The sequence below is a fragment of the Cherax quadricarinatus genome, chromosome 5 (assembly GCF_038502225.1).
Source record: "Cherax quadricarinatus isolate ZL_2023a chromosome 5, ASM3850222v1, whole genome shotgun sequence".
NCBI classification, from domain to species: Eukaryota; Metazoa; Arthropoda; class Malacostraca; order Decapoda; family Parastacidae; genus Cherax; species Cherax quadricarinatus.
In genome coordinates, this window is record NC_091296.1 from 21,468,601 (window position 1) to 21,496,236 (window position 27,636).

Consider the following 27,636-nt stretch of genomic DNA (forward strand, 5'->3'; position numbering starts at 1 on the left):
AGCCCACGAGAGTCTCAGACTTATAACCAATATTTGGACACTGTCAAATATAAAGATGGACAGTATTGGGTTAGGTTACCATGGAAATTAAATCCACCACATCTGCCTAGCAATTATTGCATGGCTTTCGGACAAATGAAAGCACAAATACATGAGCTAAGGAAGAATCCAGAGCTACTGACTGTCTACGATAATATCATACAAGAACAGTTGGACAATAAATTCATTGAGGAAATAGTCGAAGACAAGTTGAAGACAGACGCTCATTATCTCCCGCACCATGGAGTCAGAAAAGATTCTGAAACCACTCCACCACGTGTTGTATATAATTGCAGCGCACGTGCAAATAAAGATGTAGCAAGTCTTTATAACTGTCTGATGACCGGACCCTCACTAACTGAGAAGCCTGGAGACGTGCTTATGAAATTTCGCACAAACCCATATGCCTACACGGCTGATATTTCCAAGGCTTTCTTAAGAGTAGGACTACAAGAAATAGATAGAGATTATACTCGATTCTTGTGGCCTGAAAATCCACATGATCCTCAAAGTCCTGTGAAAACTTATCGTTTCAAATCAGTATTATTTGGTGCAACATCCTCTCCATTCTTACTAGAAGCTACTCTAAATACACATTTGAAGAAATCTGAAAGTCCCTTCAAAGAAATCTTAAAGAAAAGTTTCTATGTGGACAATCTTCAAGGTACTGTGAATAAAGAGGAGGATTTGAAATCCTTATACAGAGAAGCTAACAAGGAGATGAAAGAAGCAAATATGCCTCTAAGGATGTGGAATACTAATTCAAAGCAATTAAGGGAACTTATCAAAGAAGATTTTGCTGAAGCTGAAATTCCTGACTGCAACAATATGCTGGGACTTAATTGGAACACACAGGAAGATACTTTGAGTCTCAAAAAGATAAACAATAAATCATGCAGTACACTCACTAAACGTAGTTTACTGTCAGAGGTATCTCAATGTTTTGATCCTCTAGGACTCGTCTCACCAATTACCATAAAGGGTAAAATACTTATGCAAGATGCATGGAAGCTCAAAATTGGATGGGATGAGAACTTGCCTCTAGAAATGAGTCAAGCATGGGATGAAATATCCAAGGAGTTTAAGCAACTTCATCAAATTACATTTCCCAGACAAATAGGTCAAGAGGGAAACAAGTACACATTACATGTGTTCTGTGATGCGTCAACCAGAGGTTATGGCGCTGTAGCTTACATGAGTAATGCTGAAGGAAGTACACTAATTACTTCAAAGGCCAGGGTAACACCCTTGAAGGTCAGAACAGTACCACAATTGGAACTGACAGCACTCTATGTAGGTACAAAATTAGCTGTCTATCTCAACAAAGTACTTGATCATCTCGCTATTGAAAAAACCGTGATATGGAGTGATAATGAAGCAGTTCTCCAGTGCTTAAGAAATAATAAGAGTAAACTGGTCTATGTACAGAACAGAGTAGCAGAAATAAAAGAGATGCAGAGAGATTATCTCTTTCTCCACGTCTCTACCCAAGAGAATCCAGCTGACATGTTGTCACGTGGTGTCCCACTCAAGAAATTTGTGGATAATAAATTATGGCTCCACGGACCAAACTGGCTCTCTAATGAAAATAACTGGCCTCAGCAAAAAGCTCACATTATGCCAGAAGAAACAGTCTGCTTGAACACAGCAGAAATAAGTTGTGTAAATACTGCAGACACAACAGAAATAGTCATTGATGGATCTAAATACTCATCTTTGGGTAAACTCTTAAGAGTTACAGCTCTTGTCTTTAAATTCATTAAAGGAATAAAACCTGATTATGAATGTCTTGAACCCATTAAATACTGGGTGAAACTAATACAGAAAGATGTTTTCTCTACAGAATATAAATTTCTAGAAACACAAGATAAATCCCCAAAGAAACCTGTTATGATTAATTCTTTAGGACTTTATCTCGACTCAGAAAAGATTATAAGATGTCGAGGAAGAATTCATAATTCTTCACTACCTAAAGAAGCCATACATCCAATATTGATCCCCAAGAATCATTGGCTAACAAAACTGATTGTGCAAAACGCCCACAGTAACGTGTTACATGGTGGGGTAGCTGACACACTTTGTCATGTACGACAATCCTACTGGATACCTCAAGGTCGACAAAGTGTGAAAAAACAAATAAAGGACTGTATTACTTGTCGTCACTACGATATGCGAGTATGTCAGTATCCAGGTCCACCTCCATATCCCTCTGAAAGAGTTTGTCATGTCACTCCATTTGAGGTGACAGGTGTAGATTACACTGGACCAATAATTTTAACAAAAACAGTTGACAAAGTTCCCATCAAGGTGTACATCTGTTTGTTCACTTGTGCTACGACTAGAGCAGTACATCTAGAAGTAGCCACTGACATGTCTGCTGAAACCTTTATCAAATTATTCAGAAGGTTTGCAGCCAGAAGGGCATGTCCCAGACTGATGATTTCAGATAATGCAACGAACTTTGTTGCTGGTGCTGCTTATATAAGCAAGATCTTTGATCAACCAGAAGTACAACAGATGCTGAATCAACGCAGTTGTCGTTGGAGATACATTCCTCCTAAATCTCCATGGCATGGCGGATTTTATGAAAGAATGATCGGCATTGTAAAACGTTGTTTAAGGAAGACTCTTCATCGTCAAAGAATCGACTTAGAAGAATTCCGTACAGTTGTGACTGAAATAGAAAATAGAGTCAACAACAGACCTCTAACTTATGTTACCGATGATCTGGACAATTTAGAAGTGTTAAGTCCATCTCATTTACTCCATGGCAGAAGGCTCGAACCTGTTCCTCCCATAAATGATAAAGAAATCATAGAGGATCCTACTTATTTCGAACCTGAGCAACTCAGACGTAAATTCAAACACCTTAATAAAGTGATTGAACGTTGGGAGAAAATTTGGCGAGAAGATTATCTCACCTCATTGAGAGAACACTTCTATGGAGCTGGTGTTCCTGAAAATCATAAGTCCTTAAGACCTGGTGACATAGTGATTATTGACAATGATGGTCCGAGGTCCCAATGGCCACTTGGAAAAATTGTGACCATATATCCTGATGCAAATGGAATCATCAGGACAGTTGATGTTTTAAGCAAAGGTGTAGTGAATAAGCGGACAATAAATAAACTAGTGCCGTTAGAATTACACAGTGTTGAAAACAAAATTAGTGATTCTCCAGAAACCACACAGACTAAAACTGTTCAGAAAAGACAAGCAGCAGTGGTGGCGAGTGAGAAAATTAAATTAATGTTAAGTGATGAATAGTTCACCTGCAGCGAACCTCTGCCGCCCCCCAGTGTGGAGAAATTTTCTCCAGGAGGGGGGTATCAGCCCCCTTCAGCCCCTTCAGCCCCTTTCAGCCCTGAGGGGCCCAGCCCTCTCAGAAGGGGCAAGCGTCTTGTTTACTGCTACAGTGAGTAATTGATCACAGATGCCGTACGAGTATGCGACGTGGTCAAGTGACCATTGCTCCTTGCAGTCCAGTGTTGCAGAGTGTATTTTAATAAGAGACAGTACATCTCTTACTTTGGCAGGACAATTAAGGAAAATCCTGCTCCCACTTTATTACCATAGTAAAGATAGTGGACATTGTTGTCTATGCTTAAGACAGCAAGAAACAAACATTCTGCTTTGCTTCATCGAGGAAGTGGCAAGGAAGCAAAAGTACCATGTCAGCTTTTTCTTTGTGCTAGGGGAGTGACAGCATGGGGCGCTGTGGCGTCTTCAGATTACTTTTGACTCTACTGAGAGTGACACTGACGCCAGGATAACCAACAAAGAACAACGATCTGTGCGTTAGTGTGAACAAAGTGTCTCACAAAACACAATAAACACTTAAGAGAAGTGTGATCAGCTTCTCTTGTGATAAGATTGTGAACAATAAAGACAAATCTTGTGGAACATAGTGTACCAGTGTGCGTTTCCTAGACAATGGAAGACGTGGACATCCAAGGACACTTCAGCTTCTATCAAGTCACCGATACCTGTCGAAGGTGTGAAGAACACCATAGCTCACGTTACAAGAGCAAGGTATGTTACGAATTTCTTGTGGTACGGGGGACTGCGCAGTTCTTGAGTCACAAGGAGTTTGTAATCAGCCTATAGTCGGCAGTAAGGTGTGGACTTTTGAGTCCAAACAAGTATGTATTTTGTCAGCCATCAGTGAATGAAATATGCTGACATAACACCCCCTAGGGGTAATTTATAATCTTACAAATTATAAATCTTTACAGCCTGTTGAAAGATTGTTTCGACAGCTTCTAGACCTCGTCTGCGGGGGCGGCTGTGTAGACGATTTGCTGTCTTTTATCAGCTAAGTGTTCACTATATTTATATTTATAAATTAAGCTTAGCTGGTAATGCCATCTCTCAACACTATTATTATTATACGTATTATTATTATACATATTATTATTATTATTATTATTATTATTATATAAATAATTTGTAATTTTTATTCACACAAAAAATGTAAGATTTACTGTTATTCCTTATTGCAATAATTGTATAAATAATGTCAATCCACTGACAACTGCATATTGGAATGGACAGTTTACTCTGTTTACTCTGAAACAGCCAAGCATATGACCATTTGTTCTAGGTTGAGCTCAATTTCAAGGCACTTTTCATTGTGAAAGCAATCAAAATCATATCTTTTTCTGTAATATATCTTCCATTCTATCAAATGAGACCAAAAAAACGAGAATACAACCATAAAAACTATTCGAAATTACCGCTAAGGGGTGGCTAATTGCTGAAAAGTGAACTCCATTATTTATGCTTAGATTTCTTTCATTTTTGGTGTACGTTAAAAAGCATCTTTCCATCATACACTGCCCAAGTTTCAATAAGATAGTCCAACAAACAAATGAGATACAATTCCTGAGATCAAGAGCAAGAGTCCCTCACCAGTGTCAAGGAACCTGCCTTGAGGTCTGCTCGCTTGGGGAAATTTTGCTTGCGTATGGAAGCAAAAAACGACCCATCAACTGCTCGTATTTGGAAAAACTCGCACATGGACACACTCGCAAGTAGAGGTTCCACTGTACATATAATTATTCACAAAATCAGTGGATACTGAGAAAATATGACTGTACAGTGAAACAAACTTGTGTATAAAAAAAAAAAAAAAAAAAAATCATGATTATATTACTGAAGGTCCTGGGTAGTAGATGGTAGACAGCAACCGCCCAGGGAGGCACTACCATCCTGCCAAGTAAACGTGAAATGGAAGCCTGTAATTGTTTTACATGATGGTAGGATTGCTGGTATCTTTTCTCTGTTTCATAAACATGCAAGATTTCAGATACATCTTGCCACTTCTACTTACACTTAGGTGTATCTCCATGGGAAAGTGGAACAGAATTCTTCCTTCGTAAGGCATGCGTATCATAAGAGGCGACTAAAATGCCAGGAGCAAGAGGATAGTAGCCCCTTCTCCTTTATAAATTACTAAATTTAAAGAGAGAAACTTCTGTTTTTCTTTTTGGGCCATCCTGTCAGTTTGTTTAAAGATGATTTACTACATATTTATTATTAGCCAGGTAGTAGGTTGGTATACAGTAACCACCCAGGTAGGTACGTACTACCATACTGCCAAGTGAGTGTGAAACTGAAACCTCTAATTGTCTTACATGATGGTAGGATTGCTGGTGTCTTTTTTTCTGTCTCAAACATGCAAGGTTTCAGATACGTCTTGCTACTTCCGCTTACCTTTAGCTCACACTACATATTCATGTACAAGCATATATATACACACCCCTCTGGGTTTTCTTCTATTTTCTTACTAGTTCTTTTTCTTGTTTATTTCATGGGGAAATGGAACAGAATTCTTCCTCTGTAAGCCATGTGTGGTATAAGAGGCGACTAACATGCCGGGAGCAAGGGACTAGTAACCCCTTCTCCTGTATACATTACTGAATTTAAAAAGAGAAACTTTAGTCTTTCTTTTTGGGTCACCCAGCTTCGATAGGATATGGCTGATTTGATGGAAAAAAAGTTATTATTACTTATTTATTACCAATATTTCTTATTGCCAGGTGAGTGTAAAACGAAAGCCTGTAATTGTTTTACATGATGGTAGGATTGCTGGTGTCTTTTGTCTGTCTCATAAATATGCAAGATTACAGGTAAGTCTTGCTACTTCTACTTACACTTAGGTCACACTACACATACATGTACAAGCATATATATACACACCCCTCTGGGTTTTCTTCTATTTTCTTTCTAATTCTTGTTCTTGTTTATTTCCTCTTATCTCCATGGGGAAGTGGAACAGAATTCTTCCTCTGTAAGCCATGCGTGTCGTAAGAGGCGACTAAAATGCCGGGAGCAAGGGGCTAGTAACCCCTTCTCCTGTATATATTACTAAATTTAAAAGGAGAAACTTCAGTTTTTTCTTTTGGGCCACCCCACCTCAGTGGGATACGGCTGGTACGTTGAAAGAAGAAGAAGAAGATTTCTTATTGCCATTTTAATATTTGTAGCTACAGAAGCAGAGCTATGATCCAGGTACCCCATCTGTTGCTACTAGTCTTATGAAGTTATACACAGTTTGTAATGTTTTTTTAACACACTGGCTATCTCCCACCAAGGCAGGGTGACCCCCCAAAAAAGTTAACATATTAAACATCACTCATTCAATAGCTGTTCTGCCAGATATTTGCAGACATCACCATTCAAATGACTCTCTGAACTGCAACACCCCCACTCTTCTGTCAGAGTGCAGGAACTGTACTTACCTCCAGGAATCTAAGTCCACAACATTCACTCTGATCTAACACAATGAGCTTCTCATACTTTGAGATTTAATATTACACACAACCTCATAGTAAATAAAATACTATACACACCAGTCAGATAAGCAAGAGAAAAATAAATAGATAAGTTCAAGGATTTTTATTTGTGTGAATTTGGAATTAGGCAACATCCCATTTCTATCAACAATTCTATATGCTACATAGTTTCACCGTATGTGATCAATGCAGTGTACAAAATGTATCAATGATTTTTATTAAGTGGAATTCATTATTGATGGTGTGACTGAGGTTAATACAGCTACCACAAACCTGAAATGCATCTACATGTACTTCATAAAGTGTGGGTTACCTGTACTAACTGATTAATTACTGGCAAGATTACCGACAATATGTTAGATAAATGCACACATGTAACCAATAAGCCACATTTCACTCATTAGGAGCTTCATCAAGCCAATACACTCACTGTATTTATTGGCTTGACAAAGTTCCTGGTGACAGAAATGCAGCTTTAATAAATGTCATACAAGTTCTGCATGTATCCATTTACTTAATCTACCATATAAATTATATATTCTGACATATTAGCCATTTCCCACTAACATAAGCTAACTCAAAGTAGAAACATCTATCATCACATCCAATATATAAGACATCTCACCAAATGGTTGCTGGGGTAATTCCAAGTCAGGTGGGGCTCCAGGATGATCTAATTTGGCTTTCTTCAACTCTTCCATCGCTTTCTCCAAACTTTCTATTACATAGTCATCTTCATAACCAAAATTCTTCTCCAACCTGAAACAGAGCAGAATAAATATATACCAATATTCATTTTACCTGTAATTGTTTTACATGATGGTAGGATTGCTGGTGTCTTTTGTCTGTCTCATAAATATGCAAGATTACAGGCATGTCTTGCTACTTCTACTTACACTTAGGTCACACTACACATACATGTACACGTTTATTTATACACACTCATCTGAGTTTTCTTTGATTTTATCTTAATAGTTCTTGGTCTTATTACTTTTCCTTTTATATCCATGGGGAAGTGGAATAAGAATCTTTCCTCCGTAAGCCATGCGTGTTGTAAAAGTCAACTAAAATGCCGGGAACAATGGGCTAGTAACCCCTTTTCCTGTAAAGATTACTAAAAAGAATAAGAAGAAGAAAATTGTCAAAGTGGGAATTCTGAATGTGCGTGGATGTTGTGCAAATGATAAGAAAGAGATGATTGTGGATGTTATGAATGAGAAGAAACTGGATGTCCTGGCTTTAAGTGAAACAAAGCTGAAGGGGGTGGGAGAGTTTCAATGGAGAGGAATAAATGGGATTAGGTCAGGGGTTTCAAATAGAGTTAGAGCTAAAGAAGGAGTAGCAATAATGTTGAAGGATAAGCTATGGCAGGAAAAGAGGGACTACAAATGTATAAATTCAAGGATTATGTGGAGTAAAATAAAGATTGGATGTGAAAAGTGGGTTATAGTAAGCGTGTATGCACCTGGAGAAGAGAGAAGTGTAGAAGAGAGAGATTCTGGGAAATGTTGAGTGAATGCGTGGGGAGTTTTGAATCAAGTGTGAGAGTAATGGTGGTTGGGGATTTCAATGCTAAAGTGGGTAAAAATGTTATGGAGGGGGTAGTAGATAATTTTGGGGTGCCAGGGGTAAATGTAAATGGGGAGCCTTTAATTGAGCTATGTGTAGAAAGAAATTTGGTAATAAGTAATACATATTTTATGAAAAAGAGGATAAATAAATATACAAGGTATGATGTAGCACGTAATGAAAGTAGTTTGTTAGATTATGTATTGGTGGATAAAAGGTTGATGGGTAGGCTCCAGGATGTACATGTTTATAGAGGGGCAACTGATATATCGGATCATTATTTAGTTGTAGCTACAGTTAGAGTAAGAGGTAGATGGGAAAAGAGGAAGGTGGCAACAACAAGTAAGAGGGAGGTGAAAGTGTATAAACTAAGGGAGGAGGAAGTTCGGGCGAGATATAAGCGACTATTGGCAGAAAGGTGGGCTAGTGCAAAGATGAGTAGTGGGGGGGTTGAAGAGGGTTGGAATAGTTTTAAAAATGCAGTATTAGAATGTGGGGCAGAAGTTTGTGGTTATAGGAGGGTGGGGGCAGGAGGAAAGAGGAGTGATTGGTGGAATGATGAAGTAAAGGGTGTGATAAAAGAGAAAAAGGTAGCTTACGAGAGGTTTTTACAAAGCAGAAGTGTTATAAGAAGAGCAGAGTATATGGAGAGTAAAAGAAAGGTGAAGAGAGTGGTGAGAGAGTGCAAAAGGAGAGCAGATGAAAGAGTGGGAGAGGCACTGTCAAGAAATTTTAATGAAAATAAGAAAAAATTTTGGAGTGAGTTAAACAAGTTAAGAAAGCCTAGGGAAAGTATGGATTTGTCAGTTAAAAACAGAGTAGGGGAGTTAGTAGATGGGGAGAGGGAGGTATTAGGTAGATGGCGAGAATATTTTGAGGAACTTTTAAATGTTAAGGAAGAAAGGGAAGCGGTAATTTCATGCACTGGCCAGGGAGGTATACCATCTTTTAGGAGTGAAGAAGAGCAGACTGTAAGTGTGGTGGAGGTACGTGAGGCATTACGTAGAATGAAAGGGGGTAAAGCAGCTGGAACTGATGGGATCATGACAGAAATGTTAAAAGCAGGGGGAGATATAGTGTTGGAGTGGTTGGTACTTTTGAAAGAGGGGAAGGTACCTAGGGATTGGCGGAGAGCATGTATAGTCCCTTTATATAAAGGGAAAGGGGACAAAAGAGATTGTAAAAATTATAGAGGAATAAGTTTACTGAGTATACCAGGAAAAGTATACGGTAGGGTTATAATTGAAAGAATTAGAGGTAAGACAGAATGTAGAATTGCGGACGAACAAGGAGGTTTCAAAGTGGGTAGGGGATGTGTAGATCAAGTGTTTACATTGAAGCATATATGTGAACAGTATTTAGATAAAGGTAGGGAAGTTTTTATTGCATTTATGGATTTAGAAAAGGCATATGATAGAATGGATAGAGGAGCAATGTGGCAGATGTTGCAAGTATATGGAATAGGTGGTAAGTTACTAAATGCTGTAAAGAGCTTTTATGAGGATAGTGACGCTCAGGTTAGGGTGTGTAGAAGAGAGGGAGAATACTTCCCGGTAAAAGTAGGTCTTAGACAGGGATGTGTAATGTCACCATGGTTGTTTAATATATTTATAGATGGGGTTGTAAAAGAAGTAAATGCTAGGGTGTTCGGGAGAGGGGTGGGATTAAATTATGGGGAATCAAATTCAAAATGGGAATTGACACAGTTACTTTTTGCTGATGATACTGTGCTTATGGGAGATTCTAAAGAAAAATTGCAAAGGTTAGTGGATGAGTTTGAGAATGTGTGTAAAGGTAGAAAGTTGAAAGTGAACATAGAAAAGAGTAAGGTGATGAGGGTATCAAATGATTTAGATAAAGAAAAATTGGATATCAAATTGGGGAGGAGGAGTATGGAAGAAGTGAATGTTTTCAGATACTTGGGAGTTGACGTGTCGGCAGATGGATTTATGAAGGATGAGGTTAATCATAGAATTGATGAGGGAAAAAAGGTGAGTGGTGCGTTGAGGTATATGTGGAGTCAAAAAACGTTATCTATGGAGGCAAAGAAGGGAATGTATGAAAGTATAGTAGTACCAACACTCTTATATGGATGTGAAGCTTGGGTGGTAAATGCAGCAGCGAGGAGACGGTTGGAGGCAGTGGAGATGTCCTGTCTAAGGGCAATGTGTGGTGTAAATATTATGCAGAAAATTCGGAGTGTGGAAATTAGGAGAAGGTGTGGAGTTAATAAAAGCATTAGTCAGAGGGCAGAAGAGGGGTTGTTGAGGTGGTTTGGTCATTTAGAGAGAATGGATCAAAGTAGAATGACATGGAAAGCATATAAATCTATAGGGGAAGGAAAGAGGGGTAGGGGTCGTCCTCGAAAGGGTTGGAAAGAGGCGGTAAAGGAGGTTTTGTGGGTGAGGGGCTTGGACTTCCAGCAAGCGTGCATGAGCGTGTTAGATAGGAGTGAATGGAGACGAATGATACTTGGGACCTGACGATCTGTTGGAGTGTGAGCAGGGTAATATTTAGTGAAGGGATTCAGGGAAACCTGTTATTTTCATATAGTCGGACTTGAGTCCTGGAAATGGGAAGTACAATGCCTGCACTTTAAAGGAGGGGTTTGGGATATTGGCAGTTTGGAGGGATATGTTGTGTATCTCTATACGTATATGCTTCTAAGCTGTTATATTCTGAGCACCTCTGCAAAAGCAGTGATAATGTGTGAGTGTGGTGAAAGTGTTGAATGATGATGAAAGTATTTTCTTTTTGGGGATTTTCTTTCTTTTTTTTGGGTCACCCTGCCTCGGTGGGAGACCACCGACTTGTTGAAAAAAAAAAAAAAAAAAAAAAAATTCATTTTACCTTTACCCCTTATGCACAGTTTTATATTAATGGGGAGGGAGTAAATCCATAGGGAATGGGAGAAAATTAGCTTTGAACCAATGAGGAAAAGGGATAGTTGAAACTCCCTGGATGAAAGCCTTGTTTCACCAAGGCAGTCTTCTTAAATGAACCCTTAAGCATAGAGTTACCACAATTTAAATGCATTGACAGTAGCTGAAAGACCAGCGAAGAGAGAGAGAGGCACATTTATTTGAGTACAGCAATGATTTTCATATCAGGACTCACTCCCCTCTCAATGACTGTATGTTGGTGTTGATATCTGGTATATAGTCGCTGAACAACTTGTCAAACTACCCAAATGATGTGTGAAGGCCATCAATACGAGTTGAATCACCATGGCCTGTATATTTACCTATTTGGAGTTAACAGGAGGATAATTATGGTCATAGTCCTTTCTTTATTATTGCCTCAATTTTTTTTCCTACCCTACTTTGGTGGACAACAGAGAACGGCTAGAATAAGGTAAATGTTTAGGTTTCCAATGGCTGTATCATATAGTACCATTTCTTGGACACCAGTCCAGTAATCTATGACTTAACAAATATTTTTTCAACAAGGTTCAATAATTGTGAATGAGTTCCTAGCTGTTCTCTTGGTATTAGCTAAGGATAGCATTTATTACAGTTCACTCTCCCCATTTGTTCTTCCATTGGTACTAGCTAGAGACAACATTTATTACAGTTCCCTTCTCTCCTAGCTTGTTCCTTAGTAATAACTAGGGACAGTATGCAGCATAGTTAACCCTCTTCTAGCTCTTTTCCTAGTACGTACTAGCTAGGAACAACACATCATATTACATACAGCTCACACTTCAGAAGAAAGTGCCCCAAGAGTCATCAAGTCTCTCCAAAATGACAATTCCTTAAGGTTTAATTTGAAAATTACATACACTTAAAAGCTACAACACTTTAAACCACATGTTTAATAAGAATGCATTAGGGTGGGCATACCTATCTGTAACAAGCAGTGGCTGAGGCAGATAAAAATAAAATGTAAGATAGGCAATGTAGATAAATGGTTCAGAGAACCGACAAGTTGATAAATTAGACACATGTGCAACACTTGGGTATCTTTATTGAGGAAACATTTCACCGCACAGTGGCTTCATCAGTCCATACAAAGTAGAATGGTGAAGAAAAGGAGGAGTTTGAGGTAATCAGTTCCTCAGCCTCGAGTTGATTGATGGACCGATTACATCGACTCAAGGCTGAGGGACTGACTACCTCAAACTACTCCTGTTCTTCACCATTCTCCTTTGTGTGGATTTATGAAGCCACTGTTTGGCGAAACATTTCCTCAATAAAGATACCTAAGTGTTGCACATGTGTCTAATTTATCAAGATGGGCAATGTTTCTGGGCTTAGCTGTCTCTTGTGACACTGACTCTCTGCATCTCTAACCTTTTTGTTTAGCTAAACAAATGCAATACAGCGAGCGGGTTAGGTTCCAGGCTGTTGTCGGAAAGCAGACATAGCCGGAAGGCAGAACACCATTTTTTTCCATTTATAAATGCATATAAATGCTAGACAACAAGTTTACACTAAATTATATTAAGTTAGTAATAGAACTAGGCATTAAACACACACAAAGTAAAATACATTCACAGTACATTCATTACTTATCTTTAAGTATTTGTAATCTTAATGTAGGGAGAGAGGTGAGTAGTACTTATTTGTAGGAAGTCAGGTGCAGGTAGCCCAGGTGCATGTAGCCCAGGTGTAGGTAACCCTGGCTCCCTGTCTCATACTTAATATACGATATTCAAAACATCCCAGAGAGGTAAAATACACATACAGTACACTCATTATTTACCTTAAAATATGTGTAGACTTAATATAGGAAGAGAGGCAAGTAGTATTTATTTGTAGGAAGTCAGTGTAGGTAGCCAGCAGGTGTAGCCCGCCTGGGCTACACCTACCAGCTACCTACACTGTGGCCCAGAGCCATATTATTAACATCGACATAACTTGTTCACTGAATTTAATAATTTCTAACAACTACCTTTAGATGCCATCATAAACGAAGGGAGAAGTAATGAACAATTCATGCCGAAAATTGTAAACAAAAGCTGAGTGGGGGATTGGCTGGGCCAAACGCAGATTCATACACGTTTTCTCTGATGGCTGAGCAGAGAAAACGTAATGTTGTCCCTCCGCCCGGCTACCACACAGGTCCACAAGTATTATTATCAGAGCACATATAAAATATGCAATATATGCCAGACAACAAGTTTACACTAACTTATATTAAGTTAGCAATAGAAATAGGCATTAAAAACACAATAAAAGGCAAGATACACACACAGTACACTTATTACTTACCTTAAAATATTAATATTAATGTGTGAGAGGTGAGTGGCAGGGTGTTTCTTGAATAAAATCAGAATGGCACACCATCATCCTCTAACTTGGCACTTAAAGCAAGAGGCTTACGACTTCTCTTTTTATCACAGCTAACCTTAGACACCATCGTCAATGAGAGCCAACTAGTTAACGAAAGAGTAAACGAGAGAGAGAATGAGATACAGAGTTGAGACAATGTAAGAACACAAACTGAACAGGTAGTGGGCGATCACTTGGTCAGGCGAAATAAATGCGTATTAATATGTGTCTACTTTTAGTTCATTCACGTACGTTTGTAAGTCTGTAAAACATTTACCTCAATATTTTTTATTATAATAATTACCTCTCAATACAAATACTCTTGCATTGTGTGCAAGTTGTACAAGTTAGTACAGAATAAACAAACAGCAACACACCATTTTTGAAGTGAATGAAGATAATAATAATAATAATAATAATAATAATAATAATAATAATAATAATAATATTATTATTATTATTACTATTATTATAAAAAGCACTAAACCCACAAGGGTCATGAATTGCTATATACAGTGGTCCATCATTTTTCATATTTAATCTGCTCCTGGAGGAGCTACTATTATCAAAATCAACGATTTTCGAATGAATTTTCCCCATAAGAAATAATGCAAATACAATTAATCTGTTCCTGACACCCAGAAGTATTAAAACAAAAAAAAATATTACATGAAATATAGATGTAGTACATAAACAATGCAATGGGAAATGATGAATGAAACATTAACAGCATAACACTTACCTTTATTGGAGATTCTTCTTAGTGTATTGAAGACTGGAGGAGGAGAGAGATTGCATTAGTTACTGTTTGGAAGGGGAATCCCCTTCCAGCAACACCTCAGGTACCAATTGCTTTTCTGGGGTTGCTTCTCTTCTCTGTTTCTTAACCCTTTGAGGGTCGACAGGCCCTCTCCGAAACTCGTTCTCAGGGTCGGCCAAATTTAAAAAAAAAAAAAATTATTTTCTCTTATGAAAAGATAGAGAATCTTTTCCCGATCATAAAGACACCAAAAGTTTGAAATTTGATAGAAAACTTACGAAATTATGCTCTCGCAAAGTTAGCGGTCTCGGCGATGTTTACGCATCGGCGATTTTGCCCACTTTGAGCCCCATTTTCGGCCAATTTCGCTGTACTAGTCAACAAAAAACATGAATATTTCGCTAGAACTCCATTTTTTCTATCGAATGGGTGCAAGAAACCACCCATTTATGAAATTCAACTATCCAGTACAGTGGTCAGAATTTAGCAATTTTGCCAATTTCACACAAATTTCAAAAGAGGCCAATTTCCGAATAGGGTCCAGAATAAACAAGAAAGACATTCCTGGCACTAAAATGACATTTCCTCTAGTCATTAGTCACGTCTCAAGGCCCCTCTTATATTCTTTTGCTTTCCATTTTGAATTTTTATTCTCACAAAAAATATAAGATTTACTGTTATGCAGACTACTGCATTAGTGTAAAAAATGGTATAAATATTATTGGTGCCCTTGTGAAAGGATATTAGACTCACCAGTTGACGTGTATTGCACGCTTGGCACGATTTGTTTACTTTTGAAGTTTGGTAAAAATCGAACATTTCTGCTACTTTGAACTCAATTTCAAGGCACCTTTCATTGTAAAACCAGCCAAAATCATCTCAATTTCTGTAATATGTCTTCCATTCTATAAAATGAGACCAAGAAAACTAGAATACAACAATAAATACCATACGAAAATACACTGCAAAGTCGCTGATTTATTCCAAAAAAATGGTCAAAGTTTTTTTTTTCTCATTATGCACTGTGTGCTGCAGGATTTTTTTTAGACTGTGCACACTGACCACATAGACCCATTCTTTCATATGAAGGCCTACCAGCTTTCTCCCACTAGATTTGAGGCCGCTAGAATTTATGCGTACTAGTACGTCAAAAACCCCTACACGTAAGACGTACTAGTACGACGAAAACCCTCAAAGGGTTAATGCCACTAGGACCAGCTTTAGAGTCACTGGAGTCCTGTCTCGCAAAATAACTGTCCAGAGAGCTCTGTTTCTGGCGTCTCTTTAACACTTCCCTAAAATGGCCCAAGACTTTGTCACTGTACATGTTGCCAACATGGCTTGCAACAGCCTTGTCAGGGTGATGTTTCTCCATAAATCTTTCCATCTTACCCCACATTTCAAAAATCTCCTTAATTTCTGAAGAAGGCACCTTCTTCCATCTCTCTTCCTCCTCCTCTGCAGCAAGATTCTGAGCTGCGATCTGTTGCTGTTCCTGCTGAAGCTCTTGCAGCTCCTCAGTGGTGAGCTCTTCGTTGTGGTCTTCCACTAACTCTTTCACATCCTCCAAACTCACATCCAACCCCATGGAACTCCCCAGTGCCACAATAGATTTAACAACAGACATAGGCTCATCAGGGTCAGTCCCAAACCCTTCAAAATCCCTCTTGTCGACACAGTCTGGCCACAATTTTCTCCAAGCAGAGTTCAAAGTCCTGGTAGTCACTCCCTCCCAAGCCTTACCTATAAGGCAATGGAGGATACTGAAGTGTTCTCTCCAAAAATCTCTTAGGGTCAAGTGAGTGTCTGAGTTCACATTAAAGCACCTTTCAAACATTGCTTTGGTGTAGAGTTTTCTGAAGTTTGCAATGGCCTGCTGGTCCATGGGCTGGAGGAGAGGAGTGGTATTCAGGGGCAAGAACTTTACTGTGATGAACCCAAACTCCTCGAAAATTAGATCATCCAACTTTGGAGGATGAGCAGGTGCATTGTCCATTACTAGGAGGCACTCGAGATCCAATTTCTTTTCCAGGAGGTAATTCTTCACACTAGGGCCAAACACTTCATTGAACCACTCAACGAAAATTTCCCTCGTGACCCATGCCTTACTATTAGATTTCCAAAACACACACAATTTACTCTTCATAACATTGTTTTTCTTGAACACTCTGGGATTTTCAGAATGGTACACTAGTAACGGCTTCACTTTGAAATCCCCACTAGCATTAGCACAGAACATGAGCATCAGCCTGTCTTTCATAGGCTTGTGTCCTGGCAGTGCCTTTTCCTCTTGTGTAATGTAGGTCCTCTTTGGCATTTTCTCCCAAAAGAGGCCTGTTTCATCACAATTGAACACTTGTTCAGGTTTCAGTCCTTCAGCCTCTATGTACTCCTTGAATTCATGCACATATTTTTCAGCCGCTTTGTGGTCCGAACTGGGAGCCTCAGCATGCCTTACCACACTGTGTATGCCAGTACGGTTCTTAAATCTCTCAAATCAACCTTTGTTGGCCTTAAATTCACTCACACCACCACTATTTGCAAGCAATTTCTTTACCAGATCGTCGTGCAACTGCCTAGCCTTTTCACAAATAATCGACGTCATAATACTATCTCCTGCTAATTGTTTCTCGTTTATCCACACCAATAATAACTTCTCAACATCTTCAAGTACTGGTGATCTCATTTTTGTCAGCATATTTATGCGAGGGTCTTGGCAAGAGGTGTGGAGTTAAAAGATAAAGAATCACACACAAAGTGGGAGTTGTCACAGCTGCTCTTTGCTGATGACACTGTGCTCTTGGGAGATTCTGAAGAGAAGTTGCAGAGATTGGTGGATGAATTTGGTAGGGTGTGCAAAAGAAGAAAATTAAAGGTGAATACAGGAAAGAGTAAGGTTATGAGGATAACAAAAAGATTAGGTGATGAAAGATTGAATATCAGATTGGAGGGAGAGAGTATGGAGGAGGTGAATGTATTCAGATATTTGGGAGTGGACGTGTCAGCGGATGGGTCTATGAAAGATGAGGTGAATCATAGAATTGATGAGGGGAAAAGAGTGAGTGGTGCACTTAGGAGTCTGTGGAGACAAAGAACTTTGTCCTTGGAGGCAAAGAGGGGAATGTATGAGAGTATAGTTTTACCAACGCTCTTATATGGGTGTGAAGCATGGGTGATGAATGTTGCAGCGAGGAGAAGGCTGGAGGCAGTGGAGATGTCATGTCTGAGAGCAATGTGTGGTGTGAATATAATGCAGAGAATTCGTAGTTTGGAAGTTAGGAGGAGGTGTGGGATTACCAAAACTGTTGTCCAGAGGGCTGAGGAAGGGTTGTTGAGGTGGTTCGGACATGTAGAGAGAATGGAGCGAAACAGAATGACTTCAAGAGTGTATCAGTCTGTAGTGGAAGGAAGGCGGGGTAGGGGTCGGCCTAGGAAAGGTTGGAGAGAGGGGGTAAAGGAGGTTTTGTGTGCGAGGGGCTTGGACTTCCAGCAGGCATGCGTGAGCGTGTTTGATAGGAGTGAATGGAGACAAATGGTTTTTAATACTTGACGTGCTGTTGGAGTGTGAGCAAAGTAACATTTATGAAGGGGTTCAGGGAAACCGGCAGGCCGGACTTGAGTCCTGGAGATGGGAAGTACAGTGCCTGCACTCTGAAGGAGGGGTGTTAATGTTGCAGTTTAAAAACTGTAGTGTAAAGCACCCTTCTGGCAAGACAGTGATGGAGTGAATGATGGTGAAAGTTTTTCTTTTTCGGGCCACCCTGCCTTGGTGGGAATCGGCCAGTGTGATGATAAAAAAAAAAAAAAAAAAAATTTACCCCCTTTGCAACAACAGCATCCTTGATTTCCTTTTTCTTGGCCACGATGGAACATATGGTTGTGTAGGGTTTGTTATACATCCTGGCCAGTTCGGCCGCACTTAAGCCACTTTCATATTGTTCAATGATGTTTTTCTTAAAATTCAATCGTATTTCTCACCTTCTTTACCAAAGGCTTGGCACTAGGAGCTTTCTTTGGAGCCATGGTAGCTTATTTAGTACTTGCAAGCACTAAAATGAGTGGAATATTATGAAATATTTCGTAGGAGCACATGAGGGGACCTTCGATCACTGGTAAACAATGCCAGACTGGCTGGGTAGGGAGGCCACCCCAGCTCACACCATGCGTATGCGTCCCAGACGACCTACTATTCGCGAGTCAATCTACGATTAGCGAGCCCATGTTTACACGAAAATATCGCTATGATTTCCGAAATCTACAACTCTCGAGAACTACGATTATCGAGGGACCACTGTACAGAGTAAAGGCATATGAAAAGAATATTTTTCTACAGTTATCCCCCAGTTTGACTACAGAAAACATAATTCTTCCGGCACTACTTACACAGCTGCTTTGTAAACAAATCTCATATTTACGTCAATTTTTATTCTGTGAGTGTATGTATCATGTTTACATGCTATGTAATGGGTTTCATATATAATTTTGAGAAAAATATCATAGATGGATTAATGAAAATGCCTATACAGTGGACCCCCGCATACCGTTGGCATCACATAACGTTAAATCCGCATACCGCTACATTTTATCGCCAAGATTTTGCCTCGCATACCGCTAAAAAACCCGCTCAACGCTGTTCGTCCGAGACGCGTCTAATGTGCGCCCTTAGCCAGCCTCACATGTTCCGCCGGTGGCATTGTTTACCAGCCAGCCTCCGCGGTAACATCCAAGCATACAATCGGAACATTTCGTATTATTACAGTGTTTCTGGTGATTTTATCTGCAAAATAAGTGACCATGGGCCCCAAGAAAGCTTCTAGTGCCAACCCTACAGGAATAAGGGTGAGAATTACTATAGAGATGAAGAAAGAGATCATTGATAAGTATGAAAGTGGAGTGCGTGTCTCCGAGCTGGCCAGGTTGTATAGTAAACCCCAATCAACCATCGCTACTATTGTGGGCAACAAAAAGGCAATCAAGGAAGCTGTTCTTGCCAAAGGTTTAACTGTGTTTTCGAAACAGAGATCGCAAGTGATGGAAGATGTTGAGAGACTGTTATTGGTGTGGATAAATGAAAAACAGATAGCAGGAGATAGCATCTCTCAAGTGATCATAAGTGAAAAGGCTAGGAAGTTGCATGAGGATTTAATTAAAAAAATGCCTGCAACTAGTGATGATGTGAGTGAATTTAAGGCCAGCAAAGGTTGGTTTGAGAGATTTAAGAAGCGTAGTGGCATACACAGTGTGATAAGGCATGGTGAGGCTGCCAGTTCGGACCACAAAGCAGCTGAAAAATATGTGCAGGAATTCAAGGAGTACATAGAAACTGAAGGACTGAAACCTGAACAAGTGTTTAATTGTGATGAAACAGGCCTGTTTTGGAAGAAAATGCCAAGCAGGACCTACATTACTGAGGAGGAAAAGGCACTCCCAGGACATAAGCCTATGAAAGACAGGCTTACTCTGTTGATGTGTTCCAATGCTACTGGTGATTGCAAAGTGAAGCCTTTATTAGTGTATCACTCTGAAACTCCCAGACCGTTCAGGCAAAAGAATGTCCTCAAGGAAAATTTGTGTGTGCTGTGGAGGGCAAACAGTAAGGCATGGGTCACTAGGGACTTTTTCTATGACTGGTTACACCATGCATTTGCTCCCAATGTGAAAGATTACCTAACTGAAAAGAAATTAGAACTTAAGTGCCTCCTGGTGTTAGACAATGCCCCTGGTCATCCTACAGACGTGGCAGAGCGACTTTATGGGGACATGAAATTCATTAAGGTGAAGTTTTTGCCTCCTAATACCACTCCTCTCCTGCAGCCCATGGACCAGCAGGTTATTGCAAACTTCAAAAAACTGTACACAAAAGCTCTGTTTGAAAGGTGCTTTGTAGTGACCTCAGAAACTCAACTGACTCTAAGAGACTTTTGGAGAGATCACTTTAATATCCTCAATTGTGTAAACCTTATAGGTAAGGCTTGGGAGGGAGTGACTAAGAGGACCTTGAACTCTGCTTGGAAGAAACTGTGGCCAGAATGTGTAGACAAAAGGGATTTTGAAGGGTTTGAGGCTAACCCTGACAATCCTATGCCAGTTGAGGAATTCATTATGGCATTGGGAAAGTCCTTGGGGTTGGAGGTTAGTGGGGATGATGTGGAAGAGTTGGTGGAGGAGGACAATGAAGAACTAACCACAGATGAGCTGATAGATCAACTTCAACAGCAAGAGGCCAGACCTGAGGAAACTGGTTCGAAGGAGGGGAGAGAGAAATTGAAGAAATTGCCTACTACAAAGATTAAGGAAATCTGTGCAATGTGGCTGAAAGTGCAAACCTTTATGGATGAAAATCACCCTCACACAGCTATTGCAAGCCGTGCTGGTGACTATTACACTGACAATGTTGTGAAACACTTTAGGGAAGTCATAAAGGAACGAGAGGTACAGGCCACTATGGACAGATATGTTGTGCGACAGAACTCCAGTGACTCTGAAGCTGGTCCTAGTGGCATTAAAAGAAGAAGGGAAGTAACCCCAGAAAAGGACTTGACACCTCAAGTCTTAATGGAAGGGGATTCCCCTTCTAAACACTAACACTCTCTCCTCCTCCCATCCCATCAATCATCACCAGATCTTCAATAAAAGTAAGTGTCATGTAATTGTGCATGCCTTTTTCAGTTTGTGTGTATTAAAATTAATATTTCATGTGGTAAAATTTTTTTTTTCATACTTTGGGGTGTCTTGCATGGATAAATTTGATTTCCATTATTTCTTATGGGGAAAATTCATTCGCATAACGATAATTTCGCATAACAATGAGCTCTCTTGCACGGATTAATATCGCTATGCGGGGGTCCACTGTATTAATGTAAAATAAGACATTTAGTGTGCCCAAGAGTGATTATTATTACGTAGTATTGGCATCATGAGTAGAGAGAGACTTAGCGATTTTAATGTGTACCTGCACACCAGCACAGTGTGTAAGTATATTTAGGTACAGGTACACATAAGTATAATTATCAGAGTACATATAAAATACGCAGTAACTTTAAAACACTTGAAATTCTGGAAAGTTTCCTGACATAATAGATGTGGTCACGGAGAATGTAAACAAACCGGGTAGGGGGCGCCGTATTTGAAAGACTGCTTGCCGTATAGCAAATTTTGGTCGTAATTTGACATCGCCGTATTAGGGGAACGCCGTAAGGCGAAATGCCGTAAAGCGGGTCCCTACTGTATTAGGTAAGCTGAGGGCTTTAGGGCAATCACTATAAAAATACTGTGTTGGAAAAACTTGCTACACTTCCTCTGGAACTGCATTAGCCATCTTCAACAGAGGCAGGGTGACCCAAGAAAGAAGCACATTCACATCATTCACTTAACAGCTGTCTTGCTAGAAGTACAGGCCATCACAAGTCAATGAACTGTGAACTGCAGCATCCTCACCTCTCCTCCAGAGTAGCAAGCACTGTAATTCCCACCTCCACAACTCAAGTCTGGCTAACCAGTTTTTATGAATCCCTTTCATAAACTAATACAGTGGACCCCCGCTTAACGATCACCTCCAAATGCGACCAATTATGTAAGTGTATTTATGTAAGTGCGTTTGTACGTGTATGTTTGGGGGTCTGAAATGGACTAATCTACTTCACAATATTCTTTATGGGAAAAAATTCGGTCAGTACTGGCACCTGAACATACTACTGGAATGAAAAAAGTTCGTTAACCGGGGGTCCACTGTATTACCTTACACTCCAGCAGCACATCAAATCTCAAAAACCACTTATCTGCACTCACTCAGATTTAACACCCATACATACCCATTTCCTAGGTAGTAGGTTGGAAGACAGCAACCACCTAGGGAGGTACTGCCATCCTACCAACTGAGTGTAAAACGGAAGCCTGTAATTGTTTTACAAGATGGTAGGATTTCTGGTGTCTTTTTTCTGTCTCATAAACATGCAAGATTTCAGGTACATCTTGCTACTTCTACTTACACTTAGGTCACACTACCCATGTATGTACAAGCCTATACGTATATATACACACACCCCTCTGGGTTTTCTTCTATTTTCTTGCTAGTTCTTGTTCTTGTTTATTTCCTCTTATCTCCATGGGGAAGTGAAACAGAATTCTTACTCCATAAGCCATGCATGCCCTGAGAGGCGACTAATATGCTGGGAGCAAGGGGCTAGTAACCCCTTCTCCTGCTTACATTACTGAAGTTAAAAAGATAAACTTTTATTTTTTTTTTTTAGGACCACCCTGCTTCGGTGGGATACAGCCGGTTTATTAAAAAAAAAATTAATTTGATGTTCAAGCCCCCCAAAACTCAAAACCTCCTTCATTCCCTCCTTCCAACCCTTCATAGGGTGATCCATATCCCCCATCTCATACATGCTTAAAAATATAAATACTGAGTAACAAACACCAAGGGTGTTTGCCACTCAGAAGTTACTCATTTTATCAGCAGTATACTGTATTAAGTATTGTATGGAAGTTTAGGTTCAATTCATTAATACCAAATCTGATATCATTTGGGCAAGGTAATTTAGACAAAAACACATGTACCAATTTTGGTAAATTGTATAGCATACAAATTATAGAGTACCAATTTATGAATGAAGTTTGCTTTCCAACTGCAGAAAACATGTTATAAGCAGTAAAAGTATTTAAATATATCATATTTCCTAGTTCCAATAATTTTTTACACATTTTTTCTATATATTAAAATACTGAACCTAGATGAAAAGAACACATTTGCAAAGCTTTAGTGACAATGCTATGATGTGCAGAGCTAATGAAGTCACAGCTTCACAAAAAAGTGACACACTTATCAAAATAAAAGCTCACAATAAAAGCTCGTACTGCACCAGTGCTGTCTTCAATACTGTCAGTAGTAGGCCTCTGTATCCACTAGTCACAAAATATCCACAAGTCCTCAAAATACAAAGAATGTCCAAACAGGTATAAGAAGGAATAATCTAGAAAAAGAAGCTCAATGTGCTTATTGTTCTACTAACTTTTTCTGCAGATAATCTAAAATCTGGTCCATGTCCAGGCGGGCAATTTGTCGGCGATGCAGCTTGAGGATAGTGTAGGCGAAGGCAATCAGGAGGCGTTCTCCTTCCATCAAAAAGACATCCCATAGTCGCAAAGTTAATGTGAACGGAACCTGGAAACAAGTTGAAAATATGCATTAGCATACAATCACATATTTTTCTTTATCTGTTTAACTCATTATTTCACTTCTTTTTAGGCATATAACCAAAATCACTGTAATTATCTAATGGTGGTTTCCCAGACAGAGTTCTATTTTGTTGTGTCCAGTTTCCCTATATCCATGGGAAAGTAATGAACCTAAAAAGATCATGCAGCATCTGGGGAATGGAAGGCACTAAAGTTTGATCAAAGAAATGAGAGTGAACTTCAGTGCCTTGGATCAAGATCCCTTCACACCAGTATGAAGGCACCCCATAAAGGGTCTATGGCAGATTTACACACATCATTTTTATTTAAAAATAAATTTAGATGTTCACTCAACCACTTTTGTGGGACATTAGTTCTCACTCTTGGACCCTGCCATCCTCACCCATGCTTCAGAGTGCAGGCACTCTACTTCCCACATCCAGCTAACTTATTTCCCCAAATCCCTTCATAAATGTTTCCTTCCATGCACTTTAACAACATATCAAATCCTGAACACCACTTGTCTCCACTCACTACAATCAGACATGCTCACACACACACACAATGACAATTTTTTTGCCACAGATTGAAGTCTTAAAAATTTTATAATGAAATCTGTATTCTTTCTCCCATATCTATTTGGGCTTATCCACTTTAGGTTTCATCATCCATCAATACCACTTTATCTATTCAGGCCTTCCTGCACAGATAGTTTTATTTATCTTGCAAAGAGTTTTTCACATTATCCATAAACTTTCTTGCATAATTTTTATTCCCTCTGGAAAGTAGTCTATACTTTCACTAAAACAGGGAAAGTACGAAATCATGGCACCCAAAAGAGGATACTTTACCTTGTATCATTGTTTACATTCTTCCTTTAAATATTAAACTCTTATCAAATATAATTTGTCTTTTATTCCCACTGATTTTTGTAGTTTCCATTTTAGTTTTGTGTGTACGTGTGTGTACTCATATTTTTGAACTTGCCTATTTTCAACTGCAGTAGCCAAGTCTTAGCTCTTGAAACTGTATACAGTACAGTAGGGCCCAGTTTTACAACATTCTGCTTTTCATCAGGCTTTTATATGCATTTGAAAGTGAAAAAAGGCTATCTTCCATTTTTTTGGTGATTTTCAGAGGGAGTTGGGAACCAAACCTACCATATAAGCGGGTCACCACTGTATTATGGTTACCTCCACTATTGCCTCATCCAAGTCATCAAACTTTTCAACCACCCTGAGGCTAAAATTAAAGTACAGTACTTCCTTACATCCCTTTGGCTCATCTGTTTCCAGGTTCCACCTGTCTCTCTTTCGTCCAAGTCCTCTCATTTCAGATAGTCCATCCCTATCTGGCATATCAATTTCTCTTAGAATTTTGCCATCTTGCCTTTCCTTGTCCTCCTCTCTGCTGAGGCAGTCAGGTTCAGTTCCCTCAACCTATCTTCGTAGTGCATTCCTTCAACCTATCTTCATAGTGCACTCCTTAAACTTATCTTCATAGTGCATTCCTACAACCTATCTACATAGTGCACTCCTTCAACCTATCTTCATCGTGCATTCCTTCAACCTATCTTCATACTGCATTCCTTCAACCTATCTTCATAGTGCACTCCTTCAACCTATCTTGAGTGTATTCCTTCAACCTATCTTCATACTGCATTCCTTCAACCTATCTTCATAGTGCACTCCTTCAACCTATCTTCACAGTGCACTCCTTCAACCTATCTTCATAATGCATTCCTTCAATCTATATTCATATTGCATTCCTTCAACCTATATTCATAGTGCAGTCCTTCAACCTATCTTCAAAGTGCATTCCTTCAACCTATCTTTATAGTGTATTCCTTCAACCTATCTTCATAGTGCATTCCTTCAATCTATCTTCACAGTGCATTCCTTCAACCTATCTTTATAGTGTATTCCTTCACCCTATCTTCATAGTGCATACCAGTTTGTGTGTATGTGCATGAGAGGATTCACGTGTGCAATTATTTTTTTCATGTTACAGTACATACAAGCTAATCATATATTTTGAAACATACCCACCCTATCAAGAAAACATTGAAAGAACCACTTGAGAGTATAGAGCCCAGAGTCTATACAATTCCTCTCCAAGTGCTTTTTGAGCTTTGGAAGAAATTTTTCGAGTATTTTGTCATGGTGCTGCTGATATCTCAAAAGTTTTGGAAAGCCAGGTATGAAGAAGCCTGAAAGGATAAAAATATTAATGAAATATACTGCAATGATATACAATGGTTTCAAAATACAACAAGAATAATGACAATATTATTTTGAACATGTTTAATTACTACTTCTAAATTGTAGGTTATAGGTAGTAGGTTGGTAGACAGCAACTGCCCAGGGAGGTACTACCGTCCTGCCAAGTGAGTGTAAAACAAAAGCCTGTAATTGTTTTACATGATGGTAGGATTGCTGGTGTCCTTTTTCTGTTTCATGAACATGCAAGATTTCAGGTACGTCTTGTTACTTCTACTTACACTTAGGTCACACTACACATACATGTACAAGCACATATATACACACCCCTCTGGGTTTTCTTCTATTTTCTTTCTAGTTTTTCTTCTTGTTTATTTCCTCTTACCTCCATGGGGAAGTGGAACAGAATTCTTCCTCCGTAAGTCATGCGTGTTGTAGGAGGCAACTAAAATGCCGGGAGCAAGGGGCTAGTAACCCCTTCGCCTGTATAAATTACTAAATTTAAAAAGAGAAACTTTTGTTTTTCTTTTTGGGCCACCCTGCCTCGGTGGGATACGGCCGGTTTGTTGAAAGAAGAAGAAATTGCAGGCTATCATGGGTTACAGTACTAATACTGTGTAATACTGTACCTGGACTTTCAATGTAAAGTTACATACATGTGTTTGTTTTTATGCAGTAGATACATTCTATGCCCATGGCAGGTATACTAAGCTAAATCAGTTCATCCACACATTATTCAATACATTTTGTGCAATGAACTTATTGCATACTGAGAATGGATATCACACACAGTAATCTGCTACTAGGCAGTGACAATTAATTTGAAAATGTCAATTAAAATTAAACACTTTTTAATGTCAGATTATTTCCAAGCCTAAAAAACTTACCGTGCATAGCATATTTAGGTGAGGACATGAGGGCTGAAAGTGCCCAGAAAGCATCCTCTTCATTCAGGTACATAAGTAACAAAGCAGCAATCTGGGACATTCCCTGGCAATAGCCCACTTCTTGGTTGTACATAGAGTATGCAACTGAAGAAAAAATTATATTAAAATCATATTATTGAAGGTTTTATGTAACTTAAGAAGTACAACTACAAAACAGAAGTGCAACATCAAGGCAGAAATAGAGACAATTGGCAAATATGACTTTAAAAATTTATAAGAAATTTATTTACTAACCAAGTTCCCTCTTTCTAATGCATTACTCCTGCCAAACCGACTGAGTTCCTCCTAGTGAGACCCTTTTTTTAGCATTCTGGCCATCTCCTACTGAGATTGGGTGACCCGACAAAAAAAAAAAACACTTTCACTGAGTATAACAAAAAGCAAGTTCTCTATAGCTGTCTGGACATGCCCTCTTAAATTCCAGGTCATCCTGCAACCCTATAAAAAAAAACAAAAGAGTTTATACGGCACAAAGTGGAATTTCTGCTAAATCCCAATCTAATCAACACATTACTGAAAGCAGCATATTAAAATAATTGTTGCAAAATCAGTACAACCATACAAAAATAATTATTTTTTGGTAGAGTGGCTTATAGTGCATGTCCTGTAGTTTGTCCTCCCTGGTCATTTTCTTTGTGTCCTTTCACTTTCTCCTCATAAGAAGATGAATGCTTTCCTATAATCCTAGCCAATATATCAGGGCTGGGAAAACTATGGCATATATGCCCAAGGTGACGAGCAAGAAAATTTTCTTCGCACGTGGCAGCCACTGTTGTTCCAGTTTCAACATGGCATTCACTGTCGTTTCAATTTTGTTATACTGATGGCAAAGTACTTTTGTGAGATGCTGTT

At 39.2% G+C, this 27,636-nt stretch overlaps 1 protein-coding gene across 3 annotated transcripts in view; it reads right to left on the reverse strand.

Annotated features, from left to right (window-relative positions):
* Nucleotides 1-27,636, reverse strand: part of LOC128684799 (USP6 N-terminal-like protein) — a 118,906-nt gene that overhangs the window by 49,308 nt on the left and 41,962 nt on the right. For all 3 annotated transcript variants that reach the window (XM_070101069.1, XM_070101066.1, XM_070101076.1), the window contains 4 exons: nucleotides 26,725-26,868; nucleotides 25,667-25,827; nucleotides 23,453-23,604; nucleotides 7,462-7,595 (listed from right to left, as the gene is read on the reverse strand). In XM_070101069.1, the coding sequence (XP_069957170.1) occupies nucleotides 7,462-7,595; nucleotides 23,453-23,604; nucleotides 25,667-25,827; nucleotides 26,725-26,868 (591 nt within the window). The remainder of the gene's footprint in view (nucleotides 1-7,461; nucleotides 7,596-23,452; nucleotides 23,605-25,666; nucleotides 25,828-26,724; nucleotides 26,869-27,636) is intronic.